This window comes from Centruroides sculpturatus, unplaced genomic scaffold, assembly GCF_000671375.1.
Source record: "Centruroides sculpturatus isolate CEXI.00-Female unplaced genomic scaffold, Cexi_2.0 scaffold388, whole genome shotgun sequence".
Taxonomy (NCBI): Eukaryota; Metazoa; Arthropoda; class Arachnida; order Scorpiones; family Buthidae; genus Centruroides; species Centruroides sculpturatus.
Genome location: NW_019384674.1, coordinates 277662 through 296725, shown reverse-complemented (window position 1 = coordinate 296725; position 19064 = coordinate 277662). Strand labels below are relative to the sequence as shown.

The window sequence follows — 19064 nt, the reverse complement described above, 5'->3', positions numbered from 1 at the left end:
AAATTCTTAGTCATAAATAATGGCAAATGAAATTAATTGCAAAATATTTTCTGTTAAGTTAAAATTTAATGCAGATAAAAATGGTTTTCAAAGTAAATTGAGGATTTTTGTTAAATATTCCTCAAATTCCTCAAATTTTTATAATGTTTATATCGTAATATTATGAGTATTATAACAATAAATGGCGTTAATTAGTTATAAACCAGTTTCTATCATTCATTAACGATTATGGTGATTAGATCTACACTACAGAATTTGGGTTCGGATGCGAGTCCTCAGGGATTTTTCAAAAGTGGTTTGACCCGGATATATCTGGTCCCGTCCCTCACTATCTGGTCACTCTTATACGGCCTTGGCCGAACCCGAAATAGATCTGATATGAATACCCTATGAATGTCCTATCCACAGGGCGCGAATTATCAAAATAAATACCTAATAAATAAATAAAAAATAATACATTAATTATTTATGTTAGTCGTTTGTTCTGTCTTTCTCAGTTTAGTTAACTATTTATATAGTTAATTATTGATATATGTATATATATATATATATAAGGTAGCCTAAATAGGTCAAAACTTAAATTAGAAAATGCTTTTTCGAGTTTTTATATAGAAAAATTCTTTTATTCCTTCATCAAAACTAACCGTTTCGATACTTTTCACCTGGATAGACAATATTGCAAGTGAATTTATCCCCCGTTGTTCCGCTCATGTATTTTTTTTTCACTCTCTTTAATACTGCTAACGACCTTTCTTCGTTATCATTACTTGAGAGGAGCGCAAGAAAAACAAGTTTGGGAAGAGCAAGAGCGCAACAAACTGAATAAGTTTGGAAACGTAAATTCTAATTCTTTAATGAGTTTGTATAATTTCATTTGTTTACAAATTATTGTACCTTTTTTCTCAAAGCAAACTGTATAAATTATAAAATGTTTATATTGAACGACATCCTCCAAATTATTTTTATAAATCGTTTTACAAAAAGCCTCATATGGATAATTTTAGGGAATGTAAAAGCACGGAAATATTAATTATAATTTCTCTTCTGGAATAGCTGATGGATTAATTTAAACTTTCCATAAGTCTAGGAGTTTCAACTATTAGATGAAACTTTTAGTTTTTCCATACAAAAAATTATAAATAAATTATTGACTTAGTTACGATACGAAGGTAATAGTTACTTCTTCTTTCAGATAAGGATAACATTGATCAGTTATTTTGATATTATCCTTTCGACTAAAACATATTTCGTGATCACTTATATAATTTCTAATCTGTTCTGTTGTTTCTTCTATGTAAAATGCATCACATATACCTAAAGTTTTTACTTTTATCAATATCTTTAGTTTATGTAAAAGAATATACAAAATTTTTATATAAAGACTAGCAGACCCCGCCACGCGTTGTTGTGGATCAAAATGTATCTATTATAAATGTATAACACTTCCCCCGTGGGGGGAAATTTTTCGAAAAATTTTTTCTTAGTGTACATTCTCTTGACGTACCCTATTAAAACGCAATCAAAAGCGCAAAAACCCGCATCTAAAATAATATAATAGAAGCCAAGTTTTTCACAGTAAACCTTAATCTTGTTCTTCTCCCCCGCGGGGAAAATATCGAAAAATCCCTTCTTAGTATACATTGTGTTGACGTACTCTATTAAAATGAAATCAAAAACGCAAAAAATCGCATCTAAAATAGTATAATAGAAGTGAAGTTCTTCACAGTAAGCCTTAATCCTGTCCCTTCCCCCCCGGGGGGAATATCGAAAAATCCCTTCTTAGTGTACATTCTGTTGACGTACTCTATTAAAACGCAATCAAAAACGCAAAAAACCGCATCTAAAATAGTATAAATAGAAGCAGAGTTCTTTACGGTAAGCCTTCCCCGTAAGGCTTACCGTAAAGAACTGTCCATCCCCCATGTTTAACGGAATAATATACAGCCTATGTCCACCCTGAAGTTCCATTCTAAATATTGGTGAAAAAATTTTTGAAATCGGATGAGTAGTTTTGGAGATTACCTGCTGCATCCAAACTTACATACAAACATTACCTCTTTATAATATTAGTATAGATAATAAAATGTTTTATATATATCAACGTAAGTAAATAAAGAAACTTTACCATAAATTTATCATAAAGAATTTAATGAATTTTTCAATGTAATTAAAATTTAAATGTTGAATTGTATGTTATGAAAATATTAAGTTCTAACTAAAGTACCATAATTACTAAGAAAATGGGGATGGAGCCAAAAAATTTGAAAAACTGTTTGACGTTTGTCCTTCACAGAAGAAATAATTAAAATTATATAAACTAATTTCACACGTATTACTTAACGTAAGCATAATTCGAGGTTGTTTTTCTTTTATAACTGATGTATATTTTATTGCATCAAGCATTAATATTTACTTTTTTCTTCTCCCATTGTCTCTCTAATTTCTTATATAAGTAAATTAAAATGATTTTTTCTCGTTTTACCTTTTTTTTTCTTTTAGTATTAATTCATAATCATAAGCTGTGATGGCATGACAAACAATAAAACTTTGATTCATAAAATCACTATAGATATCTTTTAAAACAATATACAAACACACACACACATATATATATACAATTAAAGAAGATATTTACAAAAAGAGAAAGTATACAGAAAAATATTTTAACAATTAATTAATCAAACATAATAGATTTACTATTAGGTATATGAAAACTGTCGTATGTATTTCGAGTGTATAGTCATAAAGCATATGAAACACATTGTAATTAATTATATACTTTTGTTGCGTAGAATTTTGATCGATGATAGAATTTTTGATTAAATGATTGCGTCGAAAAGGCCATTAATAAATCCACGAACGTGCGATAAATAGGGACAAAGACAAGAACAATTGAAGTTTGCGTTAATGAAATCAAAAATGACATTTTAAAAAATTGACTTTCTAGTGAATTACCAAAACTGATAATTTCTCAAGAGTTTATCCCCGTTTAGAATGGAATATAACTCTTATTTTGACATTGCAAAAAAAATACAACTTAATATATATAATAGAGTCTTTAGAAACTTTATTGCTACAATCTTGCAATAGCAATTCTTAATAAAATAAGTGAGTGACAAATGGCATAACTTTTTCGGCCATCTCATTAATCCATCTTTTCTTTATCTTAATGAATAGGTTATGATTTACGTAATAGAAAACTAATTAGGTTGCAGTTGTCCTTTGCGTGAAATAGTAGTAAGGTAATATTCTTTTCCTTATATTAATTTGTCACTTGCATAATAAAATGTTTACTAATTTTGGAATAAAGGAGAAATGTTTGTTATTATATGAGAATTTTTAATAATGTTAGTAGAAATATTTCCCATAATAATAATAAGAATTAAATAGGTATGCTGTAAAATTATTATATTTAATTAATTAATAGAAAAAAAAAAAAAATTGAAACCAGTCCAAATGCGAAATTATTATTATCTTACTTTCAAATTTATTTTTCTTCTATATACAATATTATTATTATAATACAGAAACTTGAATAATTATATGAATTAAAATAAGATCTTTGTGTGTAAATCTTACGAAATAATATGGAAGATAAGGCGTACAATCTCTGTTTAAAATAGGAGTGAATATAGTAAAATTGTGGCTAAAAACCCATGGCTAAAAAGTCCTTCTTTAATGCCCACTGGAAAGAGAGTTTAAAAAAGCCATTGTTGTATAGAATAATTTGTCTTGTAAGTGGAAGAAAAGAGTAGAGCAGTTTGTTGTATCAAATAATCGTAAATCAGGGTTATACTATACTTGCAGCAAAATTAAAGACACAGTCCGTAGCGAACAATACCTTTGTAATTCACTATTATTAATTTATGCCATTTAATATTAATTTTTCTCTATAGTTCATATACAAATAAAAAAATAACAATAAACTAATATAAGTTAATAACATGGTTGTATTGTTAACATTATTAATTTTAACAATAAAATTAGTCTACATGTAATTTATTTCGAGCAACTGTGATTATATCGCTTAAATATATCAGATTATTTAGAAATATTAAACAAGAATATGAAACGTTTCAGAAAATTTTCAGATTATGTGATTTTAAAAGCGATTGGGTCTTACATTAGCAATTGGGGTGTTATATACACTAATAATAGATGTTTTCAAGCTATACTATGCTTATGCATAATGGAAGAAAGACTCAAAAATTAAATAAAAGAACATTTTTATATAATCTGTTTTTTTATACACCTCAAGAACACAACAAAGTTACACAGAGAAGTCGATCTTTTTATTTTGAGACTCTTTCCCCTTATTATGTAAAACTTTCTAAAATCGTCCTCTGGCAATAGCCTATTGTAAAAACATATCATTAATAAAAATCCAAGGACTAATATAATGGACTAATATAATATAAAAAAAATCCAAGGAATATTACGTATATATTATTAAACTTTCTATGTACCAGTAATGGAACAAACACTCAAATCGATACATTTATCGGTGATGTATTTTAACATTGTGCCATCGCTTAGAGGAATGATTTTAACATATTGAGGCGGAGAAGAGCCTGAACATAGAAGTTAACTTTTTGTTCTTAAGATATGAAAAGAAAATTTCTTTTATCATATAAAATTTTAAATTTTATTTGTATAATATAATAATAATAATAATAATATATTTTCCACAAACTAGACAAGTCTTTTATTTGTTGAAACAGAAAATTAATATCATAAATTTTCTGAAATTATTTTATAATACGATAAAATACGTTTGAATGAAAGAAATAAAATACTAATTATTTATTTATTTATTGTAAAATTACAGTGGCGATGATTGTCTCCCCCTCCCGAAAGAACAATAAATTTTTGCATCTCTCTCTAACAAACTTACCAAAAATTACATCAAGCCTTTTTCCTAATAAGACTTTATAATATCTAATGTTATTTTGCATTTAAGAATTCTTGATAAATGCAAAATAAATTTATATTTGTTAAATACAAACCTGCGATTTAAAAAAGTATCATTCGTGATATTAAAAAAAAAAAACATGAAAAATAAGAAAATTCATAAATATTCAGGGAAAATTTATTTATTCTCAGAATGTCTTTTAATTATCAATTTATTATCATACTAAGAATTTCACCCTGATCGCCTCCGGCGATCAAGGTGAAATTCTTAGTATGATAATAAATTGCACTAGATGAATTCTCCATGTTTTCAATTTATAATAATTTTATTTATATAAAAATTGCAAGTTTCCTCATATAACATGGCACTTCTACAACATTATTTTTTTTAAAACTGTAATCATTTGTAAAAATGACCAACGAAATATAGCTGTATTTCGGTTCTCGAACTGTTTCCAACTCGAAAAATTCGGTATTCGAACACAAATTTTCGAAGAAAAATCGTTCGGTCTTCGATTGAACAAATGCGACACGCTAGTACAGATTTTCGATTAATAACATATTTTTATTTTGTCATACATAAAAATTAAAAAAAAAATTAAAGATGTTGCTGATATTTCTGATCAAGATCAATCAAAAAGATAATATGACGATGCTACTTTGTAAAAAGAAAATGCCTTCGTTTAACTAAAGTGAATATCAATGCGTAATATAACACTTTTAATTGTCATTGTTAATTAATTATTAATTGGAAATAAATTATCGATTGCTGTAATAAACATATTTTTCTTAGTAACGAGAAAAAAAAAAAAAAAAGTATATTTTTGCTAACTTCTGGAACGTAACCCTATGTTCTGCATTAGTCCTTTGTTTCGAATAGCATGGATTCGCATAACACGGTACTTTTTCGAAACGTAACTACCGTGTTATACGAGGGATACAATTAGTTTTACATATATTGCTTAAATAAATAATTGAAAATAATTTTTAATAATTTAATAAACAATAGTTGATAGAGAGACAAAAGAAAATATTCTAATTATCTTCAACAATAAGTTACTGAGGCATCGAGGATTTAGTCTTGATCCCTCATATAAAACTGTGAATTGTATAAGAATAATATAGAAAAGAATAAAAAGAAAAATGAAATAAATGTTACCTTTAAAAATTCATTAAATTACATAAGTTCTTCATCATAATTAGGATGGATATTCATTCCAAATGCTAATATAAGAACATACCTAAGAATTATATAGACAAATTAATTAATTCACATCTATATCAATACGAGAATAATGAAACTGTAAAAAGTGATAATTGCAAAATAAATTAAATAGAATATGCATAAAAAAAGCAATTGTTATTATAATTTAATTTATTATTGAAGAATTAAATTATTAGATCGTATAATTGTACATCTTAATACAATTTTATTTAATGATATAATTCTGGATTATTTTCAGTAGCAATTGTAAAAAGTTAAAATTATTAAACGAGTTAAACAGGAATCCTTACGAAACTTGATTTTAAACGAAATTTTTAAAATAAATACGTGTCAATACCTTAAAAAACAACTGTAACTAAATGTCTAGAAACGTGTTCTTAGAAATTTCATCAACTACAATTAACGATGATAAATAAATTTCTAAGAAACTTCCGTCATTCTTCAAAAATAATTTTTTTTAAAACAATTTAACTAATGTTTTTCTTTATTTCATGTATAAACTTTACAAGTTAAGTTTGAGAAATTCCATACAGTAGTTCTAACTTAGAAACGTTGTATTAAAATTTACAGAGGAAAGAAAAAAATAGAATTTCAGCACCTCTTATCCTAACAATTTAACAATAAATAACAAGTAAAGTTTAACACCTCCATACAATGGTAAGTATCTGATGGATACTCAAGCTCCAAGAAGCTCTTCTTTTTTTCATAACCTGATTACAATGGGGAGGGTTGAATGACGAAGGACGAAATCCTTCGTAATCGCGCCTCTTCAAAACTATGATCTCTAACATCCCAGTCAACAGAGTGACAAACTTTGGGACGATCTGGGATCAAATGCAAATGGTTAATACCCATTTTCTGTATCAGATACACTGAGCCTTGTCTTTCACGCCTGGCTGCTTTCGTAATGGATCCGGTCAAACCCTCAATGGACATAGAAACGAACCAGCGGTGGGTGTAAAAATATCATTAAAAAAACATTTCCATTAAAAATAAAAATTATGGACTCATTCGAATAATTTTAATAATCCAATGATTATTCGAATGAGTGACTCAAGTAAATAAAATTAATTCTTTGAACTAAATCCTTACATTTTATGAGATAGTAAATTGATATTTATAATTTATATTTTTCGCATTAAATTAAAAATATGAAGACCCTCAAGCTATAATAAATACCTACTTATATATAGGTCTACAATTTTTTTTTTTCAAATTGCAACCCAAACATCTTCCATTATTCTAATAAAAAAAAATGATCATTGAAAACATTTTATGCTATTCATATAGAATGATAATTGCTGATAATTTAATAAAATCTGATATCATAATAATTTTGCAGACCGAGGTATTACCGTGTCGAGTTGCACGTGGGAAAGTCGAAATGCTCCCACGTGTTCACAGTTGTCAGTTTGAACTCCACCCTTTCAACTGACATTTCTTCTCATCGTACTTAGTACGAAAATATAATTTTTTTCAGTAGCAATTGTAAAAAGTTAAAATTATTAAACGAGTTAAACAGGAATCCTTACGAAACTTGATTTTAAACGAAATTTTTAAAATAAATACGTGTCAATACCTTAAAAAACAACTGTAACTAAATGTCTAGAAACGTGTTCTTAGAAATTTCATCAACTACAATTAACGATGATAAATAAATTTCTAAGAAACTTCCGTCATTCTTCAAAAATAATTTTTTTTAAAACAATTTAACTAATGTTTTTCTTTATTTCATGTATAAACTTTACAAGTTAAGTTTGAGAAATTCCATACAGTAGTTCTAACTTAGAAACGTTGTATTAAAATTTACAGAGGAAAGAAAAAAATAGAATTTCAGCACCTCTTATCCTAACAATTTAACAATAAATAACAAGTAAAGTTTAACACCTCCATACAATGGTAAGTATCTGATGGATACTCAAGCTCCAAGAAGCTCTTCTTTTTTTCATAACCTGATTACAATGGGGAGGGTTGAATGACGAAGGACGAAATCCTTCGTAATCGCGCCTCTTCAAAACTATGATCTGTAACATCCCAGTCAACAGAGTAACAAACTTTGGGACGATCTGGGATCAAATGCAAATGGTTAATACCCATTTTCTGTATCAGATACACTGAGCCTTGTCTTTCACGCCTGGCTGCTTTCGTAATGGATCCGGTCAAACCCTCAATGGACATAGAAACGAACCAGCGGTGGGTGTAAAAATATCATTAAAAAAACATTTCCATTAAAAATAAAAATTATGGACTCATTCGAATAATTTTAATAATCCAATGATTATTCGAATGAGTGACTCAAGTAAATAAAATTAATTCTTTGAACTAAATCCTTACATTTTATGAGATAGTAAATTGATATTTATAATTTATATTTTTCGCATTAAATTAAAAATATGAAGACCCTCAAGCTATAATAAATACCTACTTATATATAGGTCTACAATTTTTTTTTTTCAAATTGCAACCCAAACATCTTCCATTATTCTAATAAAAAAAAATGATCATTGAAAACATTTTATGCTATTCATATAGAATGATAATTGCTGGTAATTTAATAAAATCTGATATCATAATAATTTTGCAGACCGAGGTATTACCGTGTCGAGTTGCACGTGGGAAAGTCGAAATGCTCCCACGTGTTCACAGTTGTCAGTTTGAACTCCACCCTTTCAACTGACATTTCTTCTCATCGTACTTGGTACGAAAATATAATTTAAAAAAAAAATAATAATAATACAGAATTTTTAATGTTAATAATTTCTAACATAGTAAAATTCTTATGACATTGATTTTTTTAATAGTTTAATTATATAGTATTTTACAATTATACTAAATTTATACATGACGATATGACAGATAATAATACAGCAAAAAAATATATATATATATATACGAGTTTACGAGTACTTTTGTTTTTACTTTTCCTGCTCATATATAACACAGGGAATATTTGACAATCGGTCAAAAAAATCTCTTCAAGATTTTTATATTTTTAGACTCAAAAAACCGTGAAACGTCGAAAAATATATATAAATTTTAATAAAGTTCAAAGGTCTTGCCAGTAGGATAAATCACTATTTGTTTATCTCAAAATTAATTGTATTTATATGCACAAATAATGATACATTGTATTCAAATTTCGTGCATAAATTAATGTTTTTTTTTTTTTTTGAATCTATATATTTAATAATATAAATGTATTGATATAAACAGTATTTTAACTCAGACTCAATACTTATTGTACTGTATAGAGTGCTGCCATCTGTTATTATACGTAAAAACTTATTGATATTAATATTGTAACATATACTTATATATATATATATTATATTGTATGTTAATATTGTATGATGAAAATTAATGAAAAGATTATACTCCTTATTAGCATTTATATAGTTCGAACCTATTCGAGATACGACACACGACTCCCCTCTCCCCATCAATTTTTAACCACCATAATTTAATAGCATCAATTCCTCTAATACACAAGCCTGCCCGCAAAACTCATCTCTACCCTCGAAATTAAACCTTTCTATCTTTTTGTAACATGGTGAATAAATAAAAGACACGATAAGAATAGACAAAATTTAATACGGCACTGTGACAATTGTGCTCGTTTGTTTTAAAATTTAATGATCTAAGAATTCCTACTACATATAATCAATTCAATCTTACATAAATTGAATTGTTCAATCATAAATATATATTGAAAGTATAGACGTATTTATATTATCTAACCGTATTAATCTCTATTTTATCTTCAATTTAAATAATTTTCTGTTTAATTTTCTTCTTTTTCTTCATTTTCGTCTTTATTTCCGTGCACAAGAAGAATATTTCTAAAAATAAACATAAACAATAATCTTACATAATAATTATATATTAAAAAATTTTTTTTCTGGTAAGCATTAACAAAATTTATTGTTTTTTTCGTGCCGCTGAGTAGATTAAACAGATTTATTTTAATGTAAAAGGGAATAAACCAACGTGAATCTTATATCAATTTATATCTTAACGGCTTCCGTTTATTAGGGACTAACTCTTGGTTTCGCTATAACAATATGACTATGACAATTCCTATTCGTCTCCCCTTGACTCAGATTCATTAAAAAGAAAATAGGCCCTATATACCTGAAGGCTCGCGTCACCAAAAATGTATAATTCTGATGTTTGATATACACGGAGAAGGGTAACGTAGTGTTCTCAAAATCTTTAGTCCATGATAATCTGATTTCCATTCTGTCTATTTCGATATGATCGATTCCCGTAACGTTTCATCCAAAGAAAACACTGGCTCCCGTAGCTGTCTCATCGTCAGTTTTCTTTCAATACAAATGGACAGCCAGTATCAAAAAAAAAAAAAATCAAAAAATACATCTAAATATCACTTTTGGTAGCTGTTATTATGTTCTATGTATGTATGTATGTCTCTTTAATCCGACATTAAGTTCGGTAGACTACAGCTTTCAGGTTAGACACTTCTTTTATTGTTTCCACATAAGCATTTCGGACTTATATAAATGTTAAGTCCCAGGGACTTAACATTTATATAAGATTAAAGAGACATACATGCATAAATAAAAAAATACACTCGCTACAGAACTCAGCAACTTTCGTTTGCTTGCTTCCTCTTTTTCAATGCCATTCTTGCCCCTTACGTGATGAACGAGGATTATTCATGCAATGTCATCAACTCGTGTTTCGCTATCCTTGTCCTAAGTCACCATTATAAACAGTTTCCATTTAAAATTAAATAAAAATTTATAACCAATTTCTATTCAATTAAGTTTTGAATAATATTGCATCATATTTCGAAATGACATTTATAAAATTAGATGATATTAATTTATTTTCCTTATAAAAAGTCGCTAGTCACTAAACAATGGCAAAGTCGCACTTCCCTATATGAATGGAAGATTTATTCAATTATTCGAATATTATTAGACTCAATTTAATAACTAAACTACAATTTCTTCATTACAACAAGGTTCCATTAATAAAGAATACTTGAAAAATATATTTTATCATCTATTTTATTCAATATTCAATATGGATTCTTTCAATAGCGATTCCACATTTTATACTCTAATAATAATTGATTTTTTTTTATTTACAAAACTAAAACAATTACTTTTGATTCTATTATTAGTTATTATTCTAATTTCAATTGTACTTGAGCTTTTTACATGATAAATGAAAAGATTATTTCAATTAAGTTCTCCTAATGCAATATTTATGTTCGTTAAACTATGTACTTATGCTATTTTATTGTCATTTCTCTTACAAATATGTATTACAGTCGACCCCCTATAACACTGTTGATTTTTCCGTTTTATATGAATTCCATGTTGCACGAGTCACTTAGTCAAATACGTGAGCCATTCACAGCCCGGCACACGTATTTGTAAAATATAAGTGACTCGTACAACATGAAATTCATATAAAACGGGAAAATCAACAGTGTTATAGGGGGGTCGACTGTATTTGTTCTTCAATGACTTAAAAATACTTTTAGTTAATAGAATTTAATATTACAATGAAAATCATTAGAAAATAAACACGCTATTCACGAAAATTTTAGGAAGAATCCTTTGACCGAAGTAAGATTCTAATTCTGTTATTTTAGGAATTTCTGAATAATCTACATATTTGGCACTTTAATAAACATTTCATATAAGTTATTTGGTATTATACGTACCTTTTTCTATTTTCTAGTTGTGATAAGGTATCAACCAACTGTAAATCTTTAGTTTCCGGTAAAAATAAGGTCAAAATACTATTAATAATAGAAAGTGTGCCAAACAAAGCAAAGGGAAATGAAATATGAACATTGTTTGCCTAAAAAAACAATTATATAATCTCTTATTTTAAAAAATAAACAAATTTTTGAATTAAATATTTTTTTTTACGTACTGATTCTTTCATAAATGGAGCTGCCAGTGCACCTATTCTTCCCGTCATTGAAACCAATCCCATTCCAACACTGCGTACAACAGTAGGATAAATCTCCATTACAAATAGATACAAAGAACTTAATGAAATCGATGTACAGAATCTTGATGTTACAGTTAAAACAATTAGAATGATTGGATAACCTGTAATTGTAAATATTTAAATTAAATATTAATACAGTCGATCCCCCTATAAGATCATTGATTTTTCCGTTTTATCTGAATTACATGTTGTACGAGTCACTTAGATTTTACAAATATGTGAGCCGTTCACAGCCCGGCACACGTATTTGTAAAATCTAAGTGACTCGTACAACATGTAATTCAGATAAAACGGAAAAATCAATGATCTTATAGGGGGATCGACTGTAATTAAAATTAAAATATTATGGGGTTTAGAAATACCTGATTGGACTGCAATTGCTAAAAGATATACCAAACCACTTCCTGCCATAGAAAGAATCAATGTATATCGCCTACCGATGATTTTTTGAAGGTAAAAGTAGACGATAGAAGCTGGTATTTCTACTATAGCAGCAATAAAGAAGAAGTATAATATGTCTACGCCGATATCATCCGCTGAAAATGATAATCCAAAATACGATAGAATACTTGTTATTCTGTAAAAGTAATTAAACATTCGTGTTATTTTAGTTAATTCTTTACGTATTAATTTAGAGGTAGCCATCATATATATTTTGCAATTGTTTTAATTCATTGTTTAAATATGTATTTCATTACTTTTAACAAGTTTATTAACATCAGGTTTTGTTAAACTTACCCAGTTAGGCACAAAATTAAACTGGATTTTCGTAAATGAGAATTTTTCATTATATCCAGAAATGTCGCTTGTTTGTCTTTTCCTTCCTTTTCCTAAAGTTGAATTATATTCCTATTAATATTTGATTTTCCATTAATTTTCCATTAAAAATAATTATAGGATAACTATTACATATTTCGACCATACATAGTAGTACCTAATTACTTTTAGCAAACCCATTATGGCCGAACCAATAATTGGCTTGCTAAAAGAGTCCTCTTTAGTGCCCACAGGGTGGAAAATACCGCCTAGGACCGTGGAGGTCAAACCTGTAGCACTAGGTACAAATTTCGTCAGGAAGAGGTACGACGTAAACAGTATACCTTCAGTTGTAATGGGTACCATCGGTATCGTAACAACACCAAAGATAGTGATAAATTTTGTAAAACACACATCGCAGCCTAATCAAACAGCACGAGGGAAACAGCAAAAATGCATGACATCGCCTGTCGTTCCCGAGCTGATGGTCTGATGTCGAAGAGAATGAAACGTAGCATTCGACGACGTATTACAATGACATATACTGACAATCAAACTTACAATATTGAGCGTCAAAGATGACGGAACAGTCGTTCCGAACTCCTCCCTAATTATAGCTTATGGATGAACTTGCGACTGTATGATGAGACTTCTTCCACGACAATAAGACATAGCTTAGTCTAAGCCACCATGTTCTACTGAAAAGGCTGCAAAAGAACAACAGAAAGCGACGTATCTCAGGCCGAAACGGAAAAAAGGTAACAGGTACACGACAGCACAAGAGGCAGTCATCCTCTAGTGCCAATTCTTTCGACGAATTCCCCACGTTGGACGCCAGTGAGGACCATATTCTCTATGTTTTGCTTCGCGAAATATTTTACCAACCGGAATCGTGATGACTGGTTCCATGCCACATGCGTTTTCGAGTGGTCACCGGCTGTGTGATACATCCAGCAAAGAAAATCTTTTACGTTTTGTCTTGATGATTAGACAATTGGTTTAATTATTTTCCTATATTTATAATACTGCTTACTTTGACCTGTGTAAATGAAATTTCTTTCGATGCTGGGAAAGAGTCCCAAGACATTGTTGTTATGTTACTTTTATTATTGTTTACAACACTGACTGGAGACAATGTTCTTTTTACAAAGTATTGTTAACTTTTTGCCTTTCGCTTCCGCTTACATGGTACATAGTTGATGATTCTTTTCGACTATGTTTGCTTTCTTGTAGTCCATCGCATTGTCAACAAGAGCTCGATTAGGTGGAATATGGTCAAGTTAACCTAATATATTCAGATAAAATACACGATAAAAAAATGTGTTATAATTTAATTACCTTAATAATTTTTTCAGTTATAATTTTGAATTTTTGAGTAAAATTTTGAATTTCGAGTTTATTTATTTTTATTGCTTTCCTCATTACTTTTTCGGCTTCATTTATTTTTCCTTGGGTAATAAGCCATCTTGGAGATTCTGAAGTGACCCTTTTGACAAAAGAATAAAAAAAAAATTACATTGAAAGTTTTAAAAATTGTCAATGAAACTTAATTTGTCGTCGTTTAAATAATTAATTTAATACTTTAGAATTAATTTAAAATAAATTTTCCTACCACCATAATGGAAGACAGATTAAACACGGCAAAACGTATATTATTTCTATATAAAACCAATCTCTGAAAATCCAAACTAGTCCAGGGAGAACAAATTGTCCTATTATATATCCCAGTTTACATGTTAATCCTACGGCAATTCTGTATTCTTTTCTAACAATTTCTGTTGCTGTGTGATATATAACAATTGAAATAAATTGTTTTTATTTGATACAGTCGATTAAAGTTTTTTTTTTTAGCAGTTGTTATGTAATATTTTAATGATAATTAAAAATAATAATACTTACCATGTACATATATGATTTGTGTTGTATTTGGTCTTCCGAGTGCAAGTAAAAATCGACATGCAACAAATAACCAGACGGACGAAGTAAAAATACTTATCATACTGAATATAAATGTCCATGCTGAAGTTAAGTAGAACATAGGTTTCCTACCAAATCTATTTTTCCAGTTGGAAAAATATAAATTCAGATGTAACTATAATATTTGTATACTGTATATTCTAACAATAAAAACATACTTATCAGATAACTGTCCTCCAATGAAAACAGAGATTAAAAATCCTACAAAATACATCAATTGTGCAAAAGATGCTATCCATGCTCTGTCACATACTAGATCCCACTGAAAATTAAGAAATATTATATAAGATTAATTGTAATTGCATAAAATAATTTTCTTACATTCCTAATAATTTCTCAAAATGAAGGTAATAAGTTTATCCTTATTGTTTTCTTTTTTTTTTATTATACGATTTAAAACTGGGTGAAAAGTAACTAGGCATTGAAAAATCGCATTAGTTTTTGTAATAATAATACATTCGTAATTAACTTTATTGCATCATGTACTGTACATCATTAATAGAATTTCATAATTCCCGTATACATGATGTGGCCGAAAGAGAGAGGTTGCACGCATTGTGACATAAAACATGGCCGACCGATTGTCTATTGAAAAGAGAGCGCAGAATGCTGTACGATATGACTAATGGAAATTAGTGATTACTATGGAAAAATGATAAAGGGTCGTCATCTGTAGCTACAATCCGTGCGGAAACAATCAAGAATTGCCATTCTAAGCAAATGATCACAGATTGGGTTGCAGAAGCGGTCCAAGTAGCGGTCCATTTTATATCATGATCTGAGGAAAACGTGTCGTTGATGAGGGAATTGTTCTTCTGAATCCCCTATAAATCATCACGTGAGACTGTGCGCGAAAGCGGTAAACAGTACGCACGGTGTTAAAGAAAGAATTGAATTATCGCCCATAGAAACCGCATTATCAGCGACCTTCAAAAAGCCCATAACTCATGCCTTAGGATTTTTTCCTCTGGAAATGAGCAGAGGAGGCGATGTACTGAACATTATCTCGAACACTGGAAGAATTGGACGCAGGGATTCACGACGTTATCACTTATCATTAACGTCGCAGACGAATTCCTGCATAAGGCTGTGACTTTCATCCCCGGTGGTTTCAGGACGTTGATGAATGGTACAGTACCTGTGACTACACTTAATTTTCAGGATTTTTATCCATATTTCCATTTAATAGTGTGCGCGACAACAACTTTTCATAATCTTTGCTTTAGAAATTTAGAATTTACAATAAATTTTCAATGCTTAGTTGTTTTCCATCCACCCCGAAGGAAGAAGCAACAAAAGATGCTTCTTCCTTCGGGGAAGAAGCAACAAAAGATACAAAGCGATTCCGGAAAACACAGTGCATATCTATCTTACATATAACTATTTTGATAATGAAGATTAAATAGTAGATCCCATTTTAACACTACTTATTTGTCTATGTTTTATTATTATAATCTAAATAAAGAAATTATTATCAAGACTGCAAATTTCATCTAATCAACAACGTTACATTGATTTGTAACGTATTTATTATCGAGTGAAAGTCTTTTGGCAAGATGAAAACGTATAAAACTTTTAAAATTTATAAATAAAACAAAGATTTTTAAATGTGATTTTTTGTTTTACACCTAATATGAAGTCCTTTGCTCTTTTTATTTCATGCACTCATGTGCACCACCTTGATCCTCTCAACATAGTTCATCGTTATTCAAAATTGCCAATTGAATAACATTTTAAAAGAACTTTTATTTAAATAATATCATCTTTCCAATAATATAAATATACTTAACTACTATTTAAACTAAGTTATAAATACGATATTAAATGGTAAAAGTTTCTCACTTTCTCAGTTATGGTGGATGTATAAAACGAATGATCGTATTCCCACGATGTGCATGATATTCGGGTTCTATTCTTTCCAGATGATAAACTATACATTTCACATTTACTATATACTTGTTTACTTTCAATTAATTCTAAAGGGATGCTGAAATTTTTCCATTCTTCAGTAGTCATATTTACAAACTCTGCTGGTTTTGCACACCAATAATCAATGTTCGGTGCCATAAATATCCTACTAAAATTAAACCATCCGGCAGGAAAGCTTAAAAATAACAAAATTGCAAAGTATAATAGTTGCCATTTACCCCAATATCCAATTATATCAGTTACATCTGAATTTTCTTCTTTTGTTTCCTCTCTGTAATAAATTTAAAATGTAATATATCATATCGATAATATATATTTTATTAAAAAAAAACTTACTTATACTCTTCATCGGATATATTATTCATAATGCTTAGAAAACAAGTTAAATTTGTTTCTTAAAAGTACCTTCTGTGACACTATTATAACACGCGATTGAGGATTACTAAGCATCAAAAGTAAGTTTCCAATAAATGAAAAATGCAACGTAGTGTTTATTATGTTAATATATATTTCTTCAATGACTGGCTCATTAATCTACGATTTATTAAATATAAAAATTTTTAATAGTACATTAAAAAATGTACCGTTTTTCTCCCTATTCTTACAGTTAAAATTTGAAAGTTAAATTATAATTCTGTAATTGATGTTAAATAGTTGTTGTTATAGAAATACTGTATTATTATATATTTATTACTACGTAATTTTAATACATGAATACAATTATTATCATCAATCACGACATTATGAATGTTTCGAAGCTTGTCATCAGAATTGAAAAGTAAAGAATTTTTCAAATAAAATAACAGTTATTTTAAATGTTATAAAATCGAAATAGAACGAGCAATTATATATATATATATAAATGGACGTATGTGTCCCTATATTTCACTCTGCAGCCAAAACTACACATCGCACATGAATGGTGTTTGTGTGTGGTAGTAGCCCCGAATTAACACTTCCATTGTTACACAATTTCGAAGTCAACCACTTTCAACCCCCATATCTCCCATACCCTTATAGCTATCGAGACTCAACCACCATAGTGCNTTCGATTATAGAACGATTGTAAACGTTTCAGAAAATTGATCAAATTGAAAATAGTTCGTTTGATTTTCGGCAATTCTCTTCAGCGGTAGGTGTTATATAACAATTACTATGGTTATTGAAATATTGGATGTAAATGGGGTTTGCTTGCAAAACCTCCGCTGACGAAGTCGCGGGTAACAGCTAGTATTACATATAAATGTACGAACAAATAAAAACCCAGCGAAGCGGGTACTTGCAGCTTGAAATATTCTTTAATTCATTCTACAGACACGCAGAAGAATATTGTCGCCATAGATCATATACTTTGGTGACTATTTTGTTCGGTTAGGATTGTGAGAATCAAGTGCTTGTTGGTATTTAATGCTTCAAAAGTTATTTTCGCGGCTTTAATTCTACTTTGGAGACGAGTAATTAATTTCATTTTACAATGTAGTTTGTCTATAGTAATATTACGTTTAGATAAATCGTATTACTTTCACAATATAAAACTGTATACAACAAACAATATCCAAAATGCTACCCCATGGCAGTCGTTCAGTACCGACCAAAAATAATTTTTAATGAGAAGGTCTTGGTTTTCTTTCTTTTTAATTTAAAGAAAAAAAGGCAGAAAATGAGAAAAAGAAGAAAGTAAAATGGACTGCAGCTAGGTAATAAAACAATACATAAACAATAACCAAAGATATTGTTTGTTTTAAGTATTGTTTTATTATTACCGATATCAAGATAAGTAATAAATAAGATTTTACTTATTAATTGCGAAAAAAAGATATTAAAGATGAAAATATAATTAAGCTAACAATATCAGCCAGAACCCTTTAAGTATTCAGTTTGGTCAGAAGATGACTTGCCAATTACATTCTATAGAATATTGAATGGTATTCATACTGAATAAATCTGTAAACATTTTTATAAATGCCATTCATCTCTTCTTTCTTAATATAATGTTCGAACTCATCAATACATTTTAGATGAGAGAACAAATGATAATAATAATAATAATAATAACACTCACAATGTACAAAACACATGCACTGAAAAAATTAGCAAGTACACAGAACTTGCCCAGGAAATAAGGCATCTGTGGAGGATGGATAGGGTAGTTATTGTACCTGTTGTTCTCTCCTGTACAGGTGTGATACCACACATGCTACACAAAAGCCTGGGAACATTACAATTGAGTAGAAATACATACATCACACTACAGAAGGCCACTATATTGAAT

At 28.9% G+C, this 19064-nt stretch overlaps 2 protein-coding genes and 1 long non-coding RNA gene across 7 annotated transcripts; 1 reads left to right on the top strand and 2 right to left on the bottom strand.

The window, feature by feature from the left end:
- Positions 1-9788: 9788 nt before the first annotated feature.
- LOC111626798 (solute carrier family 22 member 13-like) lies at positions 9789-14010 on the bottom strand. 4 transcript variants are annotated; one of them, XM_023370302.1, is made up of 6 exons: positions 13772-14010; positions 12869-12960; positions 12493-12707; positions 12050-12231; positions 11835-11974; positions 9789-9975 (listed from the first exon to the last, which is right to left on the bottom strand). In XM_023370302.1, the coding sequence occupies exons 1-6, from the start codon at positions 13793-13795 to the stop codon at positions 9918-9920; spliced, it is 711 nt and encodes a 236-aa protein (XP_023226070.1). In that variant the 5' UTR covers positions 13796-14010; the 3' UTR covers positions 9789-9917. The 4 variants fall into 4 exon arrangements, with proteins under 4 accessions (XP_023226070.1, XP_023226072.1, XP_023226071.1 ...); XM_023370304.1 differs by having other exon boundaries at positions 12869-12979; positions 13448-14008; XM_023370303.1 differs by having other exon boundaries at positions 13448-14007.
- On the top strand, positions 11298-11951 carry LOC111626799. The gene is made up of 3 exons (XR_002756931.1): positions 11298-11387; positions 11652-11736; positions 11852-11951. It is a non-coding gene; the product is annotated as an uncharacterized LOC111626799 (long non-coding RNA).
- A 32-nt stretch (positions 14011-14042) lies between the features above and the next one.
- Positions 14043-18374, bottom strand: LOC111626797 (solute carrier family 22 member 5-like). 2 transcript variants are annotated; one of them, XM_023370300.1, is made up of 8 exons: positions 18313-18374; positions 18072-18231; positions 16706-17063; positions 15022-15125; positions 14786-14940; positions 14499-14667; positions 14312-14372; positions 14043-14171 (listed from the first exon to the last, which is right to left on the bottom strand). In XM_023370300.1, exons 3-8 carry the CDS (start codon positions 16928-16930, stop codon positions 14100-14102), a joined length of 786 nt encoding a protein of 261 aa, XP_023226068.1. In that variant the 5' UTR covers positions 16931-17063; positions 18072-18231; positions 18313-18374; the 3' UTR covers positions 14043-14099. The 2 variants fall into 2 exon arrangements, with proteins under 2 accessions (XP_023226068.1, XP_023226067.1); XM_023370299.1 differs by lacking the exons at positions 18072-18231; positions 18313-18374 and adding an exon at positions 17129-17251.
- Between the last annotated feature and the right edge of the window lie 690 nt (positions 18375-19064).